Below are 26,589 nucleotides of genomic sequence, written 5' to 3' on the forward strand. Positions count from 1 at the left end.
TTTCACTTCAGGTATTGAGCTACAAATCTTTTTTTCTTGGATACTCCTCAAAGTCATTAATATGATAAATTCATATTGCCTCAGAACAGCAGCGCACATAAAATAAAAAATGTCTGCCTGGTGTAAGGCGAGTAAATAAAAAGGAGAACAGAAATACTATAGTGAGACAGACAAAACCGCAGAGTGGTATCATCAGCACTGCAGAATAAATGGTCCTCTCTGTTAGTGCTGTATTCGCCTGATATAAATATGACTGTACAGTAAAGTGATTCTTAGCAAAGCTCAGGATTTATAGCAAATTGAATCAGTCAGCAAAAAGGGAAGACACTGAGCACAAAGCAAAAGCATCAGATCTTTTACAGTTAACATGAGAGCTATGTGCATCCACCCATTTTAACACTTGTCTTCAGCTGCTGCACCCACTAATAACACTGTGAGGCCAGCAGACATCGGGCTGGTTAACAGCAATCTGCTCTGTTTATATGGTCAAATGTTACTAACATTTCAGAACCATTGTGGACCTTTTTTCATGGTTTTATCCTCATTTTAAACTCGATCAAGCCGTATTACACGGCATTCGCCTGTCTGTTATGTATATACTTAAGAACAGACTGACAACTTTGTTTTTGGTGCTGTGTTCAGACAATTGGTCAACTGACTGATGAGCAAACTGAGTCAACATTTCACAACAATTACATATAACATTAACCAGTTCCAGCTTCTCAAGTTTGAAAAAAAATAAAATAAAACAAATTGAGATGATGTCACATGGTGCTCAGGGATCTTGTGACAAGTGGTGCATTATTTTAGTACACAGTAGTTAAGGACAAATTTGAGGTATATATATGTAACTTCATTATTCTTTAGTATTTCCATTTAGTAGCATCTTCTGTTACTTCGCTGCATCGCAGAGACAAATACTGCACTTTTCCTTACACTGCATTTGTCTGTGACAGCTTTAGTTACTAGTTACTTTTCAGATTACATTTTTCACACGTGATTTTTAAGTGTAGAATTAAGTATTGATGATCTTATAGAATATGACAAATTTACCCAACAGTTAAAATCAGCTCAGCCTTAAACAAAATGAAACAGCAGTGATATTAATCCAAAAACATCAGATATAATACTAAAACACTGACAGAGACCATTTTACACGCAGTAATTTTAATGCTTTGAGTAGACTTAGCTGATATTAGGCTTACCCAAGTAAGATGATGCCTAATGAAGTTTAAATAGACTATGGTTGAAGAGAAGTACAATTCCTTCAAAGCCTTTTAAATTTTCTGATTATGATGGACTGTCACATATTCACTCAGAATAACCTTCAGGTTAGGATAACTTCAACATAAATAGAGCTGCAACGATTTTTTTTAAAGAAAAAATGTCCAAATCCACAGATTTAATTTTGTAAAATGTAATCTAAGACAGTAAACTGAATGTCATTTTTCACCATTTTCTGACATTTTACAGACCAAACAACTAATCGATTAATCGAGAAAATAACCGACAGATTAGTCGATGATGAAAGTAAATGTTAGTTGCAGCCCTGAACATAAACAAGCTGATGTGTTTCCCAGAATCCTCTGACTTCTTGATTGGCCACCCTCATGCTTCCTCATCCCTCACCATCCACCATCTCTCTCTGTCTCTCCTCCTCAGCAGTGGTGGGAGGGGAAAAGAGGAGTAATTTTTCTCCTCATTAACTTCCTGATTGGTTTCGGACTCCAATTTTTGCCCGTCTGCAGTTTGTCACCAATTCCAAACTGGCAGCCCAATCGTTAATACTAATGTTTGTGTAGCTAAGTGCACCCTGCTCTTTTTTATCCCTCAGTGGTCTACTTGTACAGCAATAACAGCATGTGGGTGGGGGAGAGCAGCTGTGAATTAGCCCGTTCACTGTTAATTCTCTGCCTGTTCATCAGCAGGAAATCTATGATGTAATTAAAGGCTGAAAGCAACTGGACGTGTTAGTTTCACTGGAGATGTTAAATCACGACACACTGCTGTACACATGTTCTCTGCTGCATCTGACTGTCCTCTGAGCTCCTGTTTAATACAGATTAATGTTGCTGAAACACCAGAAAGCCTTGTTCTCAATTAGCTGTCAAGCACCTGTTAATGACACTAGGGATGCTACTAATTAAACAGTTAACAAATACTTTTCATTGGCAATTACATTTTCTATTGCTTGTTTGATTTATCAATGAGTCATTGGGCCAAAATGTCCGTAAACTGTAAAAAGAGTTTTCAGATCCTAAAATGACATCTTGTAATTGCTTATTTGATCCAAAAAATGTAATTAAAATTATAGAAAAAGAAGAAAAAACTGAGAACCCTTTTAAACCACAAAACGATTGCCATTTTTATATTAAACATTTCTAATTTTATTAGGTTATGCATTGAACATCAGTACAGTGTGTACGGTACCGACCAAAATGAGAATTAGGAGGACTATGAGTAGTAACAGAAACTGCTCAGTGTCAAAATTGAACAACTGGTATTATTTTTACTCATTCTTTGATCAAACCATTACTGATTTAACCGAATAGCAGTTTTGGCCACTTGGGGGCAGCAGAAACAAGTTGTGAACATAACATTAACATATGATCATTATAAATTGATTTGGTGAATTGTTAGCAAATAGTTGCTAATTTACACATACAGCACTTATAGAGCAACATTATGATTAATTTGGAGTTGTGTTTGTGGCTGATGAAGTATTCATTCTCTTTTAGCTCTGCTTTGATCTCTACCATCTGTGGAGGGAAAAAATACTTTGTGTACTGTTGTTATTGTTGATGTTTTTCACAGCTTTTCCACTGAAAACAGCAGCAGTGTAAATCAACATTGATGACAGTGAATAAAGACAGTAAAGCTGTGGGCCGAAAAACAATGAGCTAAAAAAAAAAAAAAAAAAAAAAACACCACTGAGTAGAGGGGAGTTGGAAAGTGAGATGGTAATTCTCTGTGAATTCATTATTACAAGTGCCCCCTTTCACATCCAAGATGTCACATACACATGGACTATAAAGGACAATGATTAGAGATGCTTTAAGTGAAAAAAGATTTTGAAGAAAAACGTTTATATTCCTCAAAGTAAGCTATCAAAAAATCTTTTTGGTATCAGTACCAGAACTATTGTTAAGTACCCAGACCTGACAATGGAATGTGTTGATTATTGTTTTTATGTATGTAATTTGACTTAGAGATTTGATTCCCCTCTGTTAGATATACAGTATACAGATGCTGCTTATTGTATTACAATGGCATGTGTTCACGAAGGTCTGTGACTATCATGTGGTTGCATCTATGACAAACTTTACAACAGTTCTTCCAATGACACTTAATTTAGCGACAATGGACAAGCCACTCACAGTATGCAGCTGTTGTTTTTTTGTTGTTGTTGTAGTTGTTTTTTTGTTGACCTTCTTTTTTCTGCAGCAAAAAACTCTAACAACCATGTGTCCATGTCAAAACTTTTATTTTTAATTTATGTATAGACACCTAACAACTTCCGACATCAATCTAAATGTTGAATATGAGATCTTTAAGTTTTCTGTGACGGGAAAATTCTCCTGATACCGTGTTACAGTTGTAAGAGGCAATAACTGCACTCGCTACATATCTGTTTGTGAACCATGAAAAGAAAGCTCTTATGTTAAGAGTATATTTGAGGATCAGGCTGTGCACAAAAAAAAACTGCTTGTAAGAAAGCTTTACCTGTTGGTGATGTTGAAAGAGAGTTTACTCTATTGAATGAACTTTTGCCCTTTTCTCAGTCACTCAGCGCTCAATATAAGATTTCCAAACTATTAAACAGTCTTTGTGTGGAATAACAAAAGGAAGCTTTTTTAACCTCCCACTTGTCCTGTTAAGAGAGGGAGGGAGGGAGTGAATGAAGGTGCAATCATTTCTGCGGCTGCCAAAGAGGGGAACAAAAGCCCAGATGTGAGAGGAGATGGTAATTCAGTCTGATCCAGTGAGGATAAGCTCTCTCTGTGGGTTTCATACTCTACACTCATCCACCGTACACAAGGGTCATAGGGGTAGATAACATTTAAGTAAACACACACACACAGATAGGCGTGCACAGACACACACACACATTCTAAAACAAACTGTAGAGATGTAAGTGATTTACTGAGGTATCAGGAAGAGCAGCAATATGAAACAACTGCAAATATCTCAATGTTTAAACGAGATAAAAACATCAATTAAGAGGAAAAATTGCAGTGATAATAATTTTCCATGAATGCAGTAATGACTTTTCAGTTTGCTTGTCAAAATTCAAAATCTAGAAAGCATTCACAATTTCACAAATTTAAAATAAAAGTGACATGATAAAGTACTGTGTCTGACTGTAACGTCTTGTCATTATACTCATTTAGGGAAGCAGCTATGATTATTTTTACTGCAGACTATTTCATCAGTTAATCGATTTATTGTTTTATCTACAGAATGACACAATTTCCTGAAACTGAGACATTGAAATGTCTTATTTTGTCTAACCAATAGTATAAAATCTGAAAATATTTTTTGCAATGATACAGAGAAGAAAAAAAGCTGCAAATCCACACATTCAAGAAGCTGGAACTTGGCATTTTTGCTTTGACAATAACTAAAATGATTAAATTATTATCAAAATAGTAATCAATTAATCAATGCATTGTTTCTGCTTATCATCTCAGAAGACAGGTTGGTAAAGCATCAGAGCAAAGCAAAATGAAAAACTGTGACAGTATTTTGTTCAATTTTAAGGTAAAAATGCTGGTCTTTCATGTTAGTTATTGCCACTTTGTGCTTCTTTTGTTTTTTTCAAGTACTATTCGGTGTCATTTTAAAAGAATTGGCGTTGGAAAAAATCCAAACAATACCCAACCCAAGTTACCAAAAGACAGCAATCAACAACATCCGCTGTCTGAATTTGTCAGTGCTATCCAGGGACAAGAGCACTTAGTGAAGGCTATCATCAAGGGAACAAAAATTCAATCTTAAGAGTGAAGAGTTGCCTGTCATATGACAAGGTTGACCTGGGATTAAATGGCTCCCATTAAAATGATACGAGCTGTGTCTAAACAAAAACGTCCCTGGCCAGCTTGAGAGGGTCCCATCGGTGTCCAACTGAGGACGACCCTTGTAGAGATGGACACTCCTCTCTCTCTAGAAACGATATGGGCGTCTGGCTTCTCATCATCAGACCAACAGCAGGACTTAATGGCCCAGAAAACTCAGTCAAAGAGCAGACAGTCAGTCAGGCAGGCAGGCAGGCAGGCTTTAAATACTGAGCACTGAACAGTGGAGGCTCATGCCACTCAGTTGATGTTCACATCACAGACCTTCACCCTCAGTTTCAAATCGCTGCTCATATCTGACTTTTTTGAATAACTCCCTAATTCTCATGATGTAACCAGTGTCTGATAACAATAGGAACTCACAGCAATGCTTACGATGCCTAGTCAAAGTACTAAAAACTAAAAACACTCAACTACACAACGCTGCAGCTGCAACACATCTTGTAGAAGTTACATTTATATACTACTAAAAGGACATTTGACAAACTCAGCAGCAATGTCTCTTTCCAGAAATAATGACCCAGTTACACAAGAACATGTCTGCAAAACATTTAACTTTAACTGATTGTTTTTATGGGTAAAGCTGAGGCAATAAAGCACTTGTTTACTATTATTTTGTTTCTATGGTAGAATCTACAAAAACTATTTTCTTTCTACTAGAAAGTTACCACTACAGGTAAGAGAAAAAATATGTATTTTTGATTTTGGGGGTGAACTGTCCCTTTAAAATCAAACCAATTTGCAGGACTCAAACCTTGTACCTTGCATCAAAGCTCTCTGCTTGCTTTTACATTGCAAAAGTAGGTATGTCCTGTTCTGTGTTTTGTGTTTTCAATATTTCACTATTAACTAAAACAAGTGCTTTATTGCACTTTTACGACTTTGATGTGGTCTCTGGGAAATTCAGATGATTTTTTTCCCTTTTTTTTAACATATGATAATATTTTTTATTCATATGAGACATATACAAAGAGCCCGTTGTAACTTTTTTTTCTCATTTGGTTTGATCCATTTTGGCACCCACTGAGGTTTTACTAAAACCAACTAAATACATTTTTCACTAAAGAGTTACGGCTTCTGAAATATTGCTGGTGTTGGTAAAGCAAATGCCACAAGTGCCGACACTGAACTGTGACTACAGCTCTTACATTGAGCCTGAAGTGAAGCCTGAGCTACTACTAATTTCAAGCCACATCAAACACCTTAATCAGAGAACTAAATAAAGACTCAAATAATAGCTTTTGCATTATCGTGAATAAGGACTATTCATTTTATTGTGTGAGCAGTTAAATCTTACACATATTTCTCACTCTCTTCTCCCAAATGAAGCGCTGTTGAGACAATTGTTCAAAGGGATGCAGTCTCTTATGCAGCCATTACAGGGGGTCAAAAAAACACTTATATGCTCATTATTGGCTTGCTATGGAGCTGAAGGGCCAATGCAGGCTGACAGAAGGCATCAGTGTCGGGGTCAAAGGCTAATTAAGCAGAGAGCAACCTTTGCTCCTGCATTGTTAACCAATCTGTCCCTGGTGAAGATGACTGCCGGAGAGGCGTGACACGACCCTCGTCCCTATGCTAAATCTCCATTTCGGCTACTGTGCCCCATCAACTCACAAAATGGCCTGTCAGTCTATCGTTGGGCTTTCTGACGTGATCCGTCGAAAAGTTATGGATATGCAATAATGAGCTGAGGAGGCCGATCAATATTTGCGGGACTTTTCTATCATTACATTTTAAACAAGAGATTCATTGTGAGTCGACAGGGTAAGAAAAATGCCAAAGTAAAGGACACAGGAAGAGTGAAATATATTGCTATGGAAAGAAGGACGCCTCCCGCGGGTGCTAAAGCTGCCATATGTGTTTATCCAAGTCGTTCAGCTGTTTCAGAGAGCTGCCAAGGCAACATCATTTATCAATCCACGCTGAGCCACCGCCGCTGCACAAAACAATGCAAGGAAAGTGACTACAAGAGCATGATTATTACTGAACAAGTTTGTTTTAGACAGAGAAATCAGGAAAACAACTTTATGTAATATCTGGTGTATTAAGTATTTTCTATGCCGATTATATTTGAATACATGTAGTGTAAACATGAGCTACGTCAGTTTTCAAATAGAAATGTTATATCATAGTTTGGGCAGAAAGTTGTCTAACTGAGCTTTTAAACCCAGACTACCTCTCAAGATATAGATATGACTTTGGTTAACATGTCAATTTCATTCAATGATTTCTTTGTTTACATGCAGGCTTCACATTTGTGGCATGTCAGGGAGGAAAAATGCAGTATTCAATCTTTTATTTTCACTTGTTTGGGGGCAGTTATCAAATAACAATAAAGACTAAAGTTCTCATGTATCAAATAGTGCTACAACTGATGATTATTTTCAATATTATTTAACCTGCCCACTTTTTCCCTGATTAATTGATAAATTAAACATTTATCATCAATCCAAAAACCAAAAATATTCAGTTTAATGTCATAATAAACAAAAAAGTGGTGAAATTTTCATTTTTGACAGACTGAAAACAGCATTTTCTGCCATTTATGCATGAGGAATTACATAAATTATTAATCGCTAATCAAAAATGTTCTTGCCTAACATAGCATTCTGAAAAAAAATCTCCAAAAACTATAAAGACCAGGTCCCAGTAAGTTTCAGCCCCCAAAAAGCTCAACCAAAAAAAAAAAAAAAAAAAAAAAAAAAACAGTAACACACTAACTGCTGCTGCTTTTTGTTTCTGTGAAGACACAGGAATGGTTAGAGGCTACCTAAATAAGCATATCAGCATTTCTATGAACTTTTCTCTGTTCTGGATTAGTTTCAGGACAGTAAGACAGTTTAGACATTTAAGCCGGAGATATATTTTTCGAGCAAAGTCTAAAGATACATAATAACTTCAGTAATTCACTCTGCACTTACTGCATTTACAGAAACAGACATACTGACATTTGTAGACACAGGACCTCTGGCTGAAATAACTCGCACTACCTTCGATGATTGAATATTGCTGCACGAAAAACAGCATAAGATAAAAACAGAAGTCAATAGAATCACATCTCATTTCATTTCCTTTCAAGTCCCTCAATGCTTGACAGTGAGAGAATGTGTGTTTGTGTGTGTGTGTGTGTGTGTGTAAGTGTGAGAGAGAAATAGAGAGTGAGAGGAAGAGGACATAAACTACACAGCCCTGGCCATTTAATGTCTCCACAGCCCCAGGCCTGTGTTAATGGTGGTGTTGTACAACACATTACAACGGTGCTTGTGCCCCAAGCAGACAATTACACCGGTATTTAACCCATCCACACCGGCCCAGAGGCTATCAGGGCACTTAGCAGCACAGCAGGGTGGGGAAGACTCTCTGACAGACCACACAGGACTTTTCCACTGTAACCAACAGCCAGGAGAGACATTAAATCAGCCATACATTTAGTCCGTCCCTCCAGGGCCTGATGGACCATAGCACGGTCACTTTCTCTTCTGCTGGCTCTTACTTACAGACTGAATCAAGTCATCACCTCAGCTGAAATACATTCATTTTCCGAAATTCTAAAATATTGCAAGGTAATTTGGATATTTAGGGTCAGGTTGCCAAAAGTATCAATACTGGGGGGGGGGGGGTCTAAGTGATCATTTAAGATCTCAGTTCAGTTTAGTCTTTATTATCTTGCCTGAAAATTGGCTTGCAGCAAAACCAGGCAGTGTTCTGTGACTTTTTCTGTATCAGCACTGTGTGCAGGTTGAGGAAAATAGGAAAATAATTATTGTATTTTGTGTGCCTAGGACTTTTTTTTTCTTTTTAGCACATTGAAAGAGGTACTGAGTATCACTGTCTGATACTTGTGTAGTGTCGAAGTTAATTTGCCTATGGGAGAAATATAAATCTACTTTAAGTTTAGAAAGAAGTAAATTTTCTTTTTTTAAGTCAGAGGTATTGACTGAACTGAAAAGGTGATATAAAGTAATAAAAAAAATGTCACTGTGCAAGGTGCATCACTTCTGTTTATAGCCATATTGTCTCATCTTTGTTATCAATAAGAGACTTTTGTGAGACTTTGTCATTTATAAGCATGTTCAAGCAGATTATTTTGTCCTAGATGCAGTGAGAAAGTCAAAAGAACAATGATTTGAGTTTGAGTTGTTTATGGCAGAAAGATATTTACCATGTGCATATTTTCTGTTTCCTATCTAACATCTATGAAGCTGAACGATGTTACTAAGCTGTTGCTCCAGTTGAGAGTGGCCAATAGAGATGTGTTTTGAATCTTTCAGCGTATCTCTGTTGACTGTTTAGATTAGCTACCAAAAGTTTTTAATACATTTTAATCACAAATAAATCGTTGCATTGCAATAAATCATTTTTGATTACAGTGTACAGTTTTGCTTTGAGAACCTATACTGTTTAACTGCATAATAAAAAACATCAAAAAAATAACATCATAATCAACAATAAGCAGGCATTTCATTAAAGCATGGGGCTGTTTAAAACACGTTATGATTTGATATATTGCAATATACTGCAACACTAAGCTTTTTTCTGCAATTGCTGCTATCTCTGGGTTGGTGTTTAAACACATCACAAAACAAACTACTGCCACAAAACTTAACATCTGTCACAATATCAATACAGTGTCTTTTTTAGAATCAATACAGTATACATAACATAATATTGCATTACTCAAGCGTATCAATATTTTCTTACACCTCTGTTAAAGAGTAAACTTTTAAAAGCCATAAAATGTCATATGAACAATCCCAGTAAACAGGTTTAGATTAAAACCTGCTTTTTTTTTTAGATGACTAGATTACATAAAATCATTGTTTCAATAGCGTTCAAATTAACGTGTTCAAATCTGAAGCTAACTATATGTGGGAATTCCATAATTCTATTAAATTAAACACTGACATGCAGAACTTTAATTCCTCGATCAAAGCCCAATTTTAAACTTGTAATCAAACCCAATATCTAATGGGATACTTGAGGTACTTAGAATGTGTTGAAACTGTATTCATCTTTCAAGATTAAAACATTATGCCACAATCCAATCCAATAGTCTTCTTCTAGCCTTCATTTTTCTCAGGTAGTGACACAACACAGAGTACATGTACATGAGTGATGTTCTCAGCATGTCGGTGACCAAGGAAATGAACTCTTGCTGCTACATGACATGAAACAGCACTTCTTTGAAAAGGTCACCTCTTGGGTTGGAAGTACAGATTTGTTTCGAGTTTAATAAATCCAAAAGAGTGAGAGGCCTTTTTGACATCTCCAGAATAAGTGTGAGTGTGCGTGTGAGTACATGCGGTGGGTGTGTGTGTTTGAAGGGAATTCCTTAACTGTTTGTGTGTGTGTGTGTGTGTGTGTGTGTGTGTGTGTGTGTGTGTGTGTGTGTGTGTGTGTGTGTGTGTATGTGTGTGTGTGTGTGTGAGAGAGAGAGAGAGAGAGAGAGAGAAAGTGCGTAGGTGTGAGCAAGTGCAAGTTTGAAGTAATCTGATCTGAAACCAGGTAAAGCCCACTTTATACACGAAACAAAGAAACTTACTGACGCCAATCTCTCTGTCGTTTTTTTTCTCAGAGGAGGCAGAGAACCTGAAACGACAGACTTTATACGCAGTAACTCACTTTGGTGTACAGTACAGTATAGATTGAAGCAAGAAAAATCAATAAAATATCATCTAGAAAGATAGTAATGGATTTCTAACTTAATGGGCTCACACAGGTCTATCGATTAGCAGGATTAACATCTGCAATACCTCAACAATCTGATTTGCATTTAAATTACTGTACGCTCTGTGCTGACACCAATATAACAAAACAGACAAACGTATAGCCAGCATAGCGGCGCTCGATTTTGAGGTCTGACTTTAGTATAAATCTTGTTTTCAAAAGAAGTAAGAAGTAAGGAAAGTTGCTGTGCTGACAGCTTGCAAACTTTGAGCAGTTCTGAATTTTGAAAAAGTCTCGACAAGGACAAAAAAGAAAGAACATAAACACAGAGGGACTCGGCCTGAAGCTGTCTCCTGTAAGACTGAAACAGCCATAACTCTTTTGGGGCAGCTCATCTGAGCCTCCCCGGTTAGATCTTAGTGAAGAAGTGGGGCGTGTGTTTGTGGAGAAACAGTGTGAGTGTGCGTGTGTCTGTGTGTGTAGTGTATATACAGAAAGGGTGGGGGGGCGGCGGCAGTGTGAGGTGAGATGTTGGGAGGGCAGCGAGGTGGGGTGGGAGTTTGATGGACTGCGCTGTCACCTCCCGCTCGGCGATTTACGGCGGCGGGGCTGCTGACGAGCGCGGGGCAGTAAACAGGCTGGCCGGGGGCGTATTTCACAGAGAGCTGGCTTTTATGAAGAACACCAGGACGGCTCTACCCACAGCTCCGCCCAGCCCGCCGTGACGGATGGAGAAAGACGCATGACAAGCTTCATCATTGTTTGTAAATCTTAACTGTTCCCGCTCACTAACTCCAGAAGGCAATTTTGCGGAGACAGCGGGGCCTGCGGAGGGGGAGGGTGGAGAGGGGGTGAGGAAGAGGAGGAGGAGGAGGCAAGGAGGGGAGGGGGAAAGGACAGCGTGGCACTCCTGAAGGTTATTTGGATCTCTGTATTTGGCCAACTGATTAGCCCTTTCCTGGGAGGGAGATAAATCTGACGGGCCGCTGTTTGGCAGCCAGGTAGAAGGGGAGGGCAGGTAGGCTCAGAGCTCACCGCTATTTCCTCCTCATGGACGGATCCGGAGGCAGACAACATGTTCGGTCAAAACGAAACAATTCAAGGATTAAAAGTAGACGTGGCTGAATTTTGATTCATCAAATGTCAGATTAAGTCAACAGGACAATATTGTGTTTATTAGCAAATCTTCTTGATTTAAACAGTTTTGGCAAATTAGGCTCCAACTTTTCATAATCAGTTAATCTGCCCATTATTCTGAGGATTAATTGATCAGTCATTCAGTCTTGATAAGGCCAGAAAATAGTCAAAAAGTTCACCACAATATCCCATGCAGAGTTCAAGGTGATATCTTCAAATGTCTTGTTTTGTCCAAAACACTGCTGAAATAATTAGTGGTTAGAATTACTGGTTAGGCGATCAACTGAAAATTAATCAGAAACTATTTCGATAATCGATTAATTATTAAAGCATTGTTTTTTAACTAAAACTACCAAAACATGAATCTCAAATATGAAAGCAGATTTCTAAAATCAAAATTATCTCTGTCCAGACAGGTCTTTTGGCTCTGTTTCAGAAAAAAACCTCTGTCCATATTAACATGCTTGAAAACACATATCACATGTCAGTTGAATTACATGCCATTGTAAACAATCAGACTGTAATGATGAGGCAGGTAATACAGCCATTGTCCACAGTATCCTCCCAGATAATGCTATTTTATTGAAACATTTTCATTTTCATTTTTTAATGCTAAATAACACATGCAGAATAAACACACAAGATCCACACAAGATCCTTCACTTCAGGCTTTGTGTGTTGATGTCATCTGGATGCTATGCTAAGGACAGGACTTTGATAGTAAACTGAATATTGACAGCAAACTGAATATTTATTGTGTATTGGACTTTGAATCAGACAAAACAAGAAATCTCAAGACAACACTGCAGGCTCTGCGAACTTTTGATGTACATTTTCATTATGATTTTCACATAATTTCCATAAATGAAGGAAAGTATCAATTAATTCATAAATGATGCAAATAATTGTTAGATGCAGTCCTAGTGCAACATCCTCAAAGGTATTTGGTACTTGAGTGGCTAGACACAGAAAATGATTGGTAATTTTGTGTAAAAATTAGTAGACAGATCTTTTATAAATTTTCTGTTGCTTGTGTTATGACCTAGGCCATAACACAGAGCATAAACTTGACCCTTCACTTACACACTTCACTTATCATTTCAGCTCATTTGTAAATAAAACTTCATGTCAAGAACAGCTAAACACTATGTGGAAAAACAGCCAATCATACTATTAAAATAAGCAAATAGGAAAGTTAGTTAAAGAAAAGAAAAGAAAAGAAAAAGAAACAGAAACAGAGAAACCATTTTGCAGCCCCATACGTAAGATAAAAAGTTCATTACGTGATGCTCACAAGAACAACATGCTTGTAACCCTGCAGAGTGATTTACACCCACCTGATAAGATATGAATTAGCCTTGGAGCAACATCAAGGACAGTCCAAAACTTGCACACACACGCACACACACACAATGGTAGAAGACTCTTACAGAAAGCCTCCGCTACAGTAACAGAGTTCATCATCAGTCCTTCATTCAGTGAAAGCCTTCTGTTTAGATACACTAACTGACACACACCCACACACTAGATTTGGCAGTGGTTGTGCCAAGCAGGCACAGACTTAGACCAAATCAAACCTAAAACAAACTTGTTTTATCAGAATGTCATCCTTTAGCAGACCCTACACCTGATCCCTCCACCACTTTATGATAATATAAGACATAGTAGAGCAAGAAAAGAAATGATAAACCCCTAAGATTTTGGTGTAGGTTAAACAATAATACATAAAACAATTTATGCAGGGGCTGGTAAAAATGACTTTGGGCAAGTAGATTACTGACCATTTACCCAACCAGGCAAGTGAAAAAAAAAACAAACATTAATGTTGATTTACGCAGATTAACGCAGTTTGTTTCTCTGGTGTTGGGAGTTGACATCAACTGTGAGACCACCCACTGAGAGTGTTGTTATATTGTAATGGAGCATGGCGATTCACAGCAGGAGGCTGACATAGGACCCTCACAGGAAACGGACAGGTGAAAGTCATAAACAAATACAGGTACAAGGAGAAGATGCGGGGGTCTTTAATTTTGAGATGCTGGTGGTGTCAGCAATTTCACTAAAAGAAGGATGTTGACGTTGGAGTTATGACACTCTTCCCCTATGTCCTTTATAAATGAGTAATAATATACAATAGCACTGTGGTATAACAAATCTACTCCATCTTTTAATTCCTGAAAAGAATATGATCTTTTTTGTTCTAGTCACACACGTAATGGAGCTGCACTGGGTGGTTAGATTATTAAACAAACTGCTGCCTTTGAAGTAAAATACAGCAGTGATTGAAGTTTTTGCACCATCATGAAAGATAATAGTAATTATTAAACCTCTTAGGCTTCTTCACTGCAATTCAATTCCAAACAAAACAGAGACACATAACAACTAACAGAACCTGAAAATCTGTGCACACATGAATGTGTGACAGGTGTGTCAGAGAGCAGCACAATTTGAGTAAAAGTGAAAAAACATATCCAGCATAGTGTTTTGCTAGGTGCTGGTATATTCATCTACAGCAGGGGTGTCAAACTAATTTTCACCGAGGGCCACATCAGCATAATGGTCGCCCTCAAAGGGCCAGATGTAACTGTAAGACAGTATAAATGTAGCTAAATTTAACTAAATGTAATGTAAAATAAATGCAACTACTCCTGAATGTTAAATAACTCTGAATTTTTTTACTTATTCAACTTACAAATATTACAGATATGCATAGCTGTAAAAAAAAATGTTGTTTGCTTGTTGCTCTGTTATTACATAAATCCTTTTAATTTGTCAGGTTATGAAACCCACATTACTCCATCAATCAACGATCAAACTATCCAAGTGAATAAGGAAAAATAACAAGTTATGACATGATATTCACCTTCCCATCTTTCTTGAAACAGCCTTCCATCTGCATCAATTTTTCTCTTCCTGGATATTTTGGGATCATTGTTTGTATTTCTCAGTTCCACTTGTTCAGAAAATGACATTGATGTGGAAACACTGCAATCTATTGGTGGGATGCCTTCACATAATTGGCATGCATTATGGGAAATGTAGTTTATGGTCAATGCACTCTGTTGATTTATTTATTATAAGACAATCAGACCTTTTAAACTCTCGCGGGCCACATAAAATGACATGGCGGGCCACATTTGGCCCGCGGGCCTTGAGTTTGACACATGTGATCTACAGCAGTTCAATCTATATGACCTTCAGGTGTATGAGCAATGGTCACAACATTTTTTTTTTAAATATTAATAGATACTAACCAATCAGAGGACCACAAAAATTACATCAATTTAAATATGCAGACATGCAGGTGATTGGGAATTCACAATACTCTTAAAATATAATGAAACATCACAAGGAAATACAGACACTGTAAATCTTCATCTAAACAGAAATCTTAAGATTTCATCTTACATGAATAGAGCACTAAAACAACATCAATACAAAAACCCAAGACTGTACAGACTGTACTGCACAGACGAAGAAAAGAGCGCCACCTACAGACTTTATAAACTTAATCAACAATCTCAGTCACTCTGTTCCATCAAATTTTGAGCATGCAAGCTCCAATTTCCAGCATTGGATCATTTCCTCCTGCATTAATTTTGACAATTACTTATTAAAGCAAATGTCCAGCAAAACCCTCTATGACTAATGAACTACTATGAGTGACAATCATTTGTGAAACAGGGCACCAACATTTGTGATTTGTTTTTGCATAACACATTGGAGAGGTTTAAAGCTTATTTATCTTTCCTGAAGCACAGTAAAACAACTCTCTCTCTCCACTGCATTGTGCTGAATCTTCCCTCTTTATCTCACTCTCATCGTGCACTTACATGCATTCCTTGCAAAGTTCCACAAATACTACACTGCACATATTAAGCAATACGCACAATCTGATTTACCCACATTCACAGGTAGTGAGAAAGGCAGAAAATCTGTGCAACCACAGTCAGCAGCCATGCTCAGCTGAGATTCCTATCTGAGATTGGTGGCATAAAATGCCACCATTTAGAGATCAGATCTTTGCACATGACGAAAAGAAACAGAGCTGCACTGTCATGTCTTTGATTGTTTTGTGGTTGTTTTAAAATTGATTACTTTCTCTGTGATGGCTGTGAATTATAGTCAATAGATGTGTGTTTTTATTACTGACTAGCTGAGCATAACTTTATTGAACTTTCTGTCATCATACACAGTTGTGCATTTAAAGTAAAGTAAAAAAGTAAATATAGTAAAAGTAAAAAAGCTTCACTTTAGACTAATTTCATCTTATAAATTTTATGGCACTCTTGACTTGAGTGCAATCCTCCCTTGGATGTACTTAACCACACTGTGGATAAAGTCTGGGTAAAACTTTATGGGGCCTGAGAAGTGTGTTTGTGTGTGTATGTGTGAGTGAGTGGTTTTGTGTGCCACTTACAGCCTGTCATGGTCTCAGAGCAGTGGTTGTTGTTGTTGTTGTTGTTGTTGTTGTTGTTGTTGTTGTTGTTGTTGTTGTTATTGTCCTCCAGGCTGAAGAGAGGTGGCACACAGGTGGTGGAGCCCAGGCTCTGAGTCCGGTAGGTGGCTGCTGGGTAGTAGGAATGCATATGGTACTGAGAGGACATGTTGTGGCTTGACAGGCGGCCATCACCGTGGGGCCTCTGCTTCACACAACAAAACATAAAAACAGGCAGTTTTACACAAGACGGAGAGTGAACTGACCCTTCTTAAATCCCGCCCCTTTTTGCTCTGTGCTCCAAGAACAGTTGAGCAAACTTGCTACCTCAGTCAGTGTTCACCTTTTCTTGTAAAAGCAACTGGTGGGTGAACACTTAAGTTAAGCTAGTTAGCTAGTGTTTTGGAAACATCAGCTGACTTAAAATGTAAATATATGTCACTTTTACAAGTCTCAAAGCAAAATCTTACAACCATCTTTAAAGTTTGTTTTTCTTTCCAACATAGATGAGCCTAGCACCTAGTATAGCGTATAGGAAACAGGAAATGGGGATACTGACCGAGGTAGCAAGCTTGCTTAACTGTTATTGGAGCACAGAATGGAAAGGGGTGGGACTTGTCTTACTATGTTGTATTTCATAGACAGCATACCAGGAAATCTGAGCTCCAGCAAACCTACTTAATTCCACCAAAGAATGATTTTTATCAATATCATGCCCAAGGTCCCTTGAGCATGATCTTCAATTTCAAATAAACAGAGAAAAGCAGAGAGTAAAGCAGCAAATCTTTGCATTTGTGAAGCTAGATGAATGTTTGGCATTTGGGCTTAAAAATACTTAGATGCCAATTAATTTCTGTCAATCCATTACCCGTCTCAGATGTAAAATAAAATAGTCTGCTAGTCCATACCTATGACAATCTAGATTTGTGCCAAAAGCCCTCTATTTGCTTAAAATGCTATCGTAGTGTCCTGCTGTGTTTGATCATGTGCTGGTGTTGTGTGTCATATGGCCATGAAGTGATGCTTGTGGTCACAAGGAGGTACAAAAATAATTGCAGCAGACAAAAATGTGAAGAAAAGAGCAAGGCTTAGGAATCACGCAAGACCAGTTCACAAATGTCCTCAACAACTCCATTATTTTTTCAGATCAAAAATCAGCTGTTTTAGTAATATCCTTATACAGTACTGCTGCTACAGGTCAGATGGCATTTTAAGATGGACAACAGATGAAAATTAGTGACAAATGCTGGAGCCAAAACTTTCCCACATGCTGGCTTTCAAAGGTCTTTGCTTTCTGTAACTTTGTCTTTTACTGTTGATAAAAAAGGCTACATTTTTTCTCTGTAATACACTCAAGGCAAAATCGAAAAAATACTATGTCCTTGAATGTTTTTTTTAGCAACAAATAAAATATTGCTTATTTATTCCTGTTTTCTTTTTAAAACAACCACATAGAATTTCAAACAATATAACAGATATAGAACAAATTGTTCTATGCCACCATTCACATATGTTTGATTGTACAATCCTCCAAATCAGCCATAACATATTCACAAGAACACTTTAACAACCTAATCTGACAGGGGGAAATCTAGAGATAAAATAATATATGACAGAGAATTAGTAGTGTTTGAATTCATGGGTCCGTAGCCTGTTCTAAAAATGGGCTGCAACACGCAGCGCTGGCTTTCTCTAGTCCTCTGAAAACTTTAAAACGAGCTGTCTACTCAGCAGCAAGGCCGCCTCACGGAGGGTTTTCAATTTCACTTTTATGGAATTTGATTTCTGTCAGCCTGTAATATGTCACCCGTATTGTCCACACCATCAATTCTCCGACAGCTTTATAAACTGTTATTTAAGCAACACTCAGCTCTTGTATTAGGCTGTGAAAAATACAATAGAGATTGGACTGGAATCTTGAAAGTGCACTAAGCTTACGGTTTGCAGGACACATGCAGCACCAAACAAAACTGTCTTGGTGAACATTGCTCCCAAAAGGCAAGTTTCGTTGTGCTCACAGAGAAGTTCTGCATCCTGTAGTCAGAGGCAAATCCACCCAGAGTGACTCAGTCACACTGTCCATGCGTGTATATAAATACTTTATGAATCTTTCTCAATGTGTACTGGAGCAGTGAACATATTTTCATTAAAAGGTGCATTTTTGCAGTCTAAACCCATTCTTAGTCTGACTTATCTAACCAGTCAATCCACAGTCACTTCACATCACAAAATGGGATTGTCAAGCAGACTAACCAACACTGTCATAAAAACCCACCACAGCTGACCGTGACCTCTGCTGACCTGAGCAGAAGAAATCTCAGCACCATCTAGTGGACTGATAAAGCGATTGATTTCATCAGTCTAGCACCAAAAGGTTTAATTCAAATTTACAATATCAATCATTTATACAATAAAAGATCAATACTTGGCATCCATGTATCAATCCAATATTACTAGGCCAAACAGTGCAATATTAGTCTGTATCGATTTTTTTCCATACCCTCATTAGTCAGTCTAAGTTTCAACCGTTTGGGTAGTGACTGAAAGAATGTGGCTGCAGATACAAGAGCCCAAAATGAGTTTCTTCCACTGGGTGGCTCGGCTCAGCCTTAGAGGTCAGAGCAGAGCTGTTGCACATCGAAAGGTAGTTTAGGGATCTGATCTGGATACTTCATGGATGCCCTCGCCTTTGGAGGTTTCCCAGGCATGTCAAACTGATAGGAGAAGCCAGACCAGACATAGAACAAACTGAAAAGACGTTATATATCTCATTTGGACTGAAACCTCGGGGTCCCCTGGGAGGACCTGGAAAATATTGCTGGGGTCAAACCTAAAGGAACCTCTTACATTACCCCCTACTGAATGCACCACGGGACCAAACTTTGGAAAAAAAAATATATATATAAACTGTCGTAACAATGATGAGAGACAAGTAAGTTTTTGATCCCATTTGAATTTTGCCAGGATTCACACATGTGATGTCTGTCTGTTTAAAAGATCATTTTTAAACTTTTTTTTTTTCATAAAACTGAAGTATCAGACTGTGAAGAAAAGTAATTAGAACAACTACACACCCAGAAATAAGTGATTTTCTCCCTCCAGAGCTAAAGTTGGCTGCTGAAGCTACAATGCCTGTGTTTTCATACCACAGTGTAGTCACACAACAGCGGGTCTTACTCATTCTTTCTCTTCATGGCTGACAAAAGCACCAGGAGCCGCGCTGGATAAACATTTTTGGTAAGACAATGCTACAAGGGGCAATGAGATTGGTGTGGGTGATGAGATGCAAGATGAGAAATGTTCATGAAGCAGTTTCACATGAAACTACACTAAACTATGACAAACATATCACAAAGTGAGACTTTCTTTACTTGCAAAATTATGTTTTAAATTGACAAACAACATATGTGTAATTCATGGCACAGTTCCAATGGAATCAAAAAATAATTTGTCTCTCGCCATAGACTACCAGTCATATTTTTTCCCAATTTAGGTTCAATGGGACACACCAGAAGGGGTGTGACTTAGGTTCTCTATTTGGGTGGGTCATGCTTTTTCAATCACAGCAACGCTGAACAAAGAGTAAAGTCAAGCAACATTAGCTGTGGAAATAGCTTTGAACTGTGTCTATGACTAGAGGTTGTTTAAAGCAGCCTGGCGTGCCTGTGATCAAGCAGGCAAAGGTCAAACCAATAACCAGTTCTCTAGGAGTGTTCATCACTTGAGATGTGCTACAATACTCACTGAGACTCAGAAACTATGAGACTTAAAAATAACATTCTGTCAGTGCTTGAGCTCCACAATGATGTTGTGTGTATAGTTTTGTTGACATATTGCCTTTTGTTTTCTTTTAGGTTACTTCTTGACCTTAAACAATTGATTCAGTGCCTTAATTTTTACACCGCGAACGACCTATGAGCCACTGTTTAGTGGTTTTCAAAAGAATGGAAATAAAATAAAATTCAATCTTATGTTTCCCCCATTGTGCAAAAATCATACTGAACAGTGACCCCACAACCGCACTGGACCATACATTTTGTGTACTGTTACACACCTAGTATCAGCAGAGCTGGTGGTAAAGTGTGTAGTGTGTAACTTGTGCTTTTTTATACAGTCAGGGTTCACCCTCTTTCTGCACTCGTCCCATCAAGGCAGAAACAGCCTATCTGACAGAGTATCAACAACTTCTTTTTTTTTCCCCCACTGAGATAAATTCAAAGTAGCGTTCTGCACAGGCAACACTCTGGCTGTAGAATCACAGATGACCTGATGATAACTTCATAAAAGTGACATATCCAGAGCCTGTTTTTAAATGCATTTTCATGGCACTGAGCATTAGTTGGTACACTCATTTTGACATAGATGAATGGATAGCTGTGGGTTGTACACACAATCATTATTAGCTACATGAGATTAGAAACAACTCAGTATCTGCAATGAGAGATAATATTTAAGTAAGAATAACTTGTGTGCACAACATTACATTGCATTACATTATAGAATAAGTTATAATCCACATCCACAGTAATTCCTCTACACTCGCTGGCTAACTTGCTGACTCCTGGGGGGGCTTCCTCACCACCCTGAGAGGACCTGCCTTCTTATCTGGCACCATCACCTGTCTGGAAGCTCCACGCCACCCTTATATTATCATCATCCACCTGCATGACAGCCAAGCACCACTGAGTGCACGGGAGAGGAGAGGAGAGGACAAGGTAGATGGTCTTACACTGATAAAGACCACAGTGTGTCCTTATGGAGTGCGGTTTAATAGTGGGAAGAGCTGAAGACAAATATATCACTATATTGTGACAATCATTATTGTTAGATTATCTTTTGCAGTTGAGAATGACATTTGCACTTGTGGTTGGCGAAGAAAATAAACTACTTAACGAAATGTTCTGCACTTACTGCAAAAATAAAGTGAATTTTTAAAAGGTGTCATGTCTAATATGTGCTTATGCTATGGTGTGAAAAATACAAAGACAGAACTGAGGGGGCGCTCTGGTATAAAGGTCACCTGGTAGAGAACGCACCATGTATCAAGTTTTTACCGCAGTGGCCCAGGTTCATTTCCACTGTAAGTTCAATTCCTTTGTCCAATTCAGTAAAAGTTTGAAAGCATGTGGTACAGAAATATAATATGGACCCTGACTACATTAAACTTGAATTCATAATGACAGGCAGTGATGCTGAAAGCAAAGTGAATGTAAATGTGAAATCCTGTCGCAGCCCCTTCATTTTTTCTCCATTATTTTAAGTAATTTTTTTCTCATTTAATTGGGTAAGTGGCCCTCTGAAATTTCTTAACAATCAGAAGTGGGGCTCAAGTTACAAATATTAGGAACCTCTGGTGTAAAGCACACATTTACTCAATGTAATGATGGAGAAAAGAAAGAGACCATCAGAACAGAATGAACAGAAAGTCAATGAGAGAGGACGTCACAGCCCAACTCTGTTTGACTGACAAGTGCTCTCTGGATAGTGCAGAAAGACCACAGCGATAAGTGCTTCACAGTAGATATGGAGACAAAATCAAAATTGAGTAACTCAAGGATAATCACTTGGGGATGCTAAAATTGCAGTATAACCCATTAAACTGTGGAGGTTTAGGACAGGTAAAGGAGACAGAGGAGGCACAGGAGAAAAGCCTGTTTTTTAAGCAGTGAAGGCATGATAATTATTCCAGTTCAGATGATAAAAAAACTAAGATTAACTGCTTCTTTTATTTCTGACTAAATATTCCATTTTTTATTTGATTATATTTTTCTAGTTACAAATTGTGCTACTGTGTGTTTGTGGCACTGAAACTCATTTTCAAATTATCAGCTTTTCATGCAAATACAAAAAAAGTGGCCCCTGAATTTGAATAACCATAGCACGTAGCCCTCTCAATCTGACAACTTCACTGAAAATATCATAAATCACAAAGGAGGATGGCTAAATTATGCTAAAGAGTGCTAACTGATTAGCATTAATGTGCTCACTTTCTCCTTCGAGCACTGAGGCATAGCGGTTTGTTCCTCTGCCGACAGACAATACCATTAACCTTTGCAATTCAGGCTCTGCTGTGCGCTGGCAGGTTAGCGGAGGCAGTGACCCCAAAACTAGATGTTGCTATTGGGGGAACGGTGGCGGTGGGGAGGGAGTGGAGAGCGGAAGAGCAGGAATGGACAAATGTTCTTCATAAAAAGCAAACCACCTCATCTGAGATCACCGGAGAGTTATAGATCTAATTTGTTTCACACACAAGCTCATTTCATTGGACACAATAGAGATACATTTAAGCATAAATCAGTGTGAATATAGAGATGGGTGAATGAGGGACCAAGTGTGTGTGTGTGTGTGTTGTGTTGTGTGTGTGCAGTGGTGGGATGTTAGGTACTGTCTCCCCGATGTGTCCTACGTTATGGCGTAAGTGCCGACATTAAAGCAGACACTCTCATCCATCTCAAAGGAAAACAAAGAAATAAAAGTTTGAATAAATCACAACCAGATCCAAATAAATTAACTTCTAATGTCCACAAGGTTGCCTCCACATGCTTAGTGTTACATCACTGTCATATCAAAGAGACTCTTCCTCCCTTGAAAAAAAAAAAAAAAAAAATGTTCCTATTCTTGGATTCAGTGCAACGACGGGACAACATAAACTTTCTATCATGTGTTTTTTGTCCTTTATAGTTGTATTCTGTAAAGTCTGTTATTTGCCTTTTGTCACTGCTGAAACGACTGTAATTTAATTTATCTGACAGAAAATCAATCAATTTTGATAATCAGTCAATTGTTTTTCTGTTTTATATCTCAAGAAATATTCTGGATTCTGGGAACTTGTGATAGGTGTTGTTCACGATGTTTTTACTTTTCTTAACTTGTAATAGTTGATTAATGAGGGAATCGAGAAAATAATAGATTAATTGGAAATACTTGCTATTTGCAACCCTACCTGTGTTCAGATCATCTTTTTACATTTTTGCCTTCATTTAATAGTGTCCAGCAGACACAGACAGCAAACATGGGGGTGAGATACAACAGAAGTACCCAGTCAAACCAGTGACACTGAAATTACATACATGCAATGGGCTTAGACCACTAGGTCACACGGGCACCAAGGACTTAACTGGTTTGCAGCATCGAGAAGAAGTATTTGGATAATTGAGGTGTCCTAATCATTTTAATGGTCTTCTGTGTGAGTACTACTGTACTGTATGCATGATATGGTAAAAAAATAATTTTGTGATTATTCTGGACAGATATTACAACTGTGATATGTAATGGGAATGATCATTTTGGCATCACAACTTTAATTTTCATTGAAAAAAAAACCTGTTAAAATCATGACAATGTGACATTTGACATTTGTTGGTATCAAACAAGCTTTGTAGACCAGGCATCTCTGCAACACTACAGTACTTCATGTACAGTACTAATAATGCTGTTTTGTCAAAAATTTCCAGCTTCTGCAGTTCAGATATTCCACTTGGTCATACTGCAATTGTGATAACACTGTGCAGTCCGAGCATGACAATGGACACTTCAGCACTTATTGCTGAGGCAGATGACAATGCCCATATATTTGATCCAGGTTCGTTAAACGACACTCTTGAGGTACCAAGCCTGCTTCTGTAACTTTACAAAGATGGAAGGATACTCCATTTCAAAGGCACATGAACTAATTTGCTTTCATATGAAATAATCATTCAAGATAGAAGATTTGGTGCAGAGGATGCTCCCATAGCTCACTTGGTAGAGCATTTGCCCCATGTACTGAGGCTGTTGGTCCTCTGCAGTGGTCGCTGGTTTGATTCCCACCTGTGACCCATTTGCTGCATGTCATTCCCCCTTTCTCTGCCCCCTTTCCTGTCATATCTTCAGCTGTAACTATCAAAATAAAAGTAAAAGCCCAAAAAATAATCTTTTAAAAAAAAAAGAAGAAGAAGATTTGGTGCTACTTTCCTCCCATCCAGCTGTGCATTCACACAGTTAAGCACACTGACTGACTGACTGACTGACGTGGGTTTCATATTACTGTGACAGTTATGTGATGAGATAATAGTAAGTAAGCCTTGTTCATGCTGAAATGATTCGTAGCTAAGCAGCTAATCTCCTGTTCCTGTGGCATGAAGCAGCTTAGATGTGAAGTTCCCCCTCCAACATACACATACAAATGTACAAATAAACACACACTTAAAGGTACGCACATGACACCAGTCCATTACTTCCTGTACACTTAATCCATCTCTTTTAACACAGAGAATAAAAACTCTCAGCTCTTCTTTTCAAAATTCCCGACCTCTTGCACTTTCTTTGACTGATAGTTGAAAATGCTAATCATCAATAAATCTATTACTAGTTAATGATATTAATAGTATGAAATAATGACATATTTAATTTTTTGCTCATTTTCCTTTTTTTCTCATTTTAATTTTAAGTTTCCTTATTTAAACAAATGGCTCCACCAGACAAAACAAATTCAAATGAGGTGCAATTACTGCCTTTTCTACACAATCGATTGCTTATCAAATACATTTTAATCGGTTAAGTTCTTAACAGTGATTAATCGATTAATGATAAATCATTAACATACCTCAGAGTGATCACGTTTGCTGCTACAATCAGTCCATAAACAGTACTGTACTATCACTCTGAGGCACAAAAGATAATGTTAAACAGATCAAAATTCAGCATTCTGCTTATAATGTTTTATATTGCCAGAAGTAGCTTAACAAATATAAAACTAAAAACTTTTTTTGTACAATTTTAGCAACTTCCAGTGCTGGCTGGTCAGGATAGCTGGGTTTGGGTTTTATCAAATATCTACCAATCAACCTTACTATCTATCGATCTACCTTACTGTCAACTGCCATGGAAAAACAGAATGAAAATGTTTCAGAAAACTTTTATTTTTTTCTGTAGATCTGATCTTTCAGGTTAATGCCCAATAATGTTTTTGTAAATTATGTTTTCCTTGAAATGTTGTACTATATGCCAATTCATATGGCATTCATGTACCATAATGCCATTCATAATGGTCTAAATGCTGCTCCAAAAGCTTTTCCACTATGACAATAAAATGTTTTACTGGCTTTTTTTCTTTAAATAAAATAAACAAAAATTTTAGGAGGTTAAACACAGCATCAATAACTTCAACAACAACATTAGTCTGCTGTTAAGAGGAGGGAGCGGTCACATTAACCCTTAAAAAAAGGCTTCAAATAAGAAGTAAATGGTGTGATTGTTGTTAGTCACCTGGTACTGCTGGTAGTTGTAGAGGTTGCTGTAGCAGGTGGGGTAGCATGAAGGCTGGTAGAAGTTGTAATAGGAGGTTTCCAGCAGCAGGTCCGACGGTGCCTCAGTATGAGCCCGGACACCAGCTGACAGGCTGGAGGACGAAGCCGAGCGACTCCCTGGACAAACGCACACAGCCAGCAGACAACAAATAAGATTGGTTCAGACTAAAATATGATATTTGTTGCTGGATTTTAGTATGTTCAGATCATTACTGCATTTGAAATATGAACCTGAAGATTGCACTTTTGTACAAGTTTTAGTTGCTGTTGTTTTTTTTAACTTGACTTGAAATGTCAATTTGTAAAACTAAATGTTTGTATGACTTATGCAGACCTCAAGCAGACTTCTAGTTTTTTTTCCCCCAATTGAATCTTTGTTGATACAGAAAGCGACTGACTGAATGAATGATGAGATCTACTCAAATGATACAGATTCTGACTTGCAGTAGATATTTTAATTTATGATTTAATAGGGAAAGAGCACCTTACTTGAACCTTACTTGAGATTTTTCTGGTCATTCCACCACTAGCTCAAATTGCTATCAACAGCACCATCTGCAGGTGACAGGTGTTTTTGATGTCAAATTAGCAGACCTAACACAACACTAATACAGTAAGTGTGGGTTGCCTTAGCAGGACAAATACGACAATCAAGTCATGCATTTTATTCAAGGCAGCACTGCAGTTTGGCTTCAGCTTGCAGCATTCACACCTGCAATTTCCTCAGAAATTGCTTTATCTTTGTGCTGTATTCTTTGTGAATACAGACCGTGAAAGCGGGGCCTCACGATCCTTCTCACTTTTTGGGTTTTAAGCAGGAGTTGTCAGAAAAGTTATCACAGGGATAACTGGCTTGTGGCGGCCAAGCGTTCTTTTCTTATCAACAAGGCCACATTCCTCTCAGGCACACTCCGAGCTTTCTGTATTACACAATGAAGACTCTATGCATCACTGAAACCAAAGATAATTACATTTGTTGTTG

The 26,589-nt window shown here is 37.9% G+C and overlaps 1 protein-coding gene across 3 annotated transcripts in view; it reads right to left on the reverse strand.

Annotated features, from left to right (window-relative positions):
- The window catches only part of dmrt1 (doublesex and mab-3 related transcription factor 1), a 31,853-nt gene that overhangs the window by 2,392 nt on the left and 2,872 nt on the right, over window positions 1-26,589 (reverse strand). Inside the window, exons 3-5 of one of the 3 annotated variants that reach the window (XM_084728262.1) lie at window positions 25,567-25,724; window positions 16,303-16,528; window positions 9,858-9,860 (exon numbers count right to left, since the gene is read on the reverse strand). In XM_084728262.1, coding sequence (XP_084584388.1) covers window positions 9,858-9,860; window positions 16,303-16,528; window positions 25,567-25,724 — 387 coding nt within the window. The remainder of the gene's footprint in view (window positions 1-9,857; window positions 9,861-16,302; window positions 16,529-25,566; window positions 25,725-26,589) is intronic. The other 2 variants (XM_084728264.1, XM_084728261.1) reach the window with 2 other exon arrangements.

This window comes from Lutjanus erythropterus, chromosome 10 (genome assembly GCF_056507025.1).
Source record: "Lutjanus erythropterus isolate fLutEry1 chromosome 10, fLutEry1.hap2, whole genome shotgun sequence".
Taxonomy (NCBI): Eukaryota; Metazoa; Chordata; class Actinopteri; order Lutjaniformes; family Lutjanidae; genus Lutjanus; species Lutjanus erythropterus.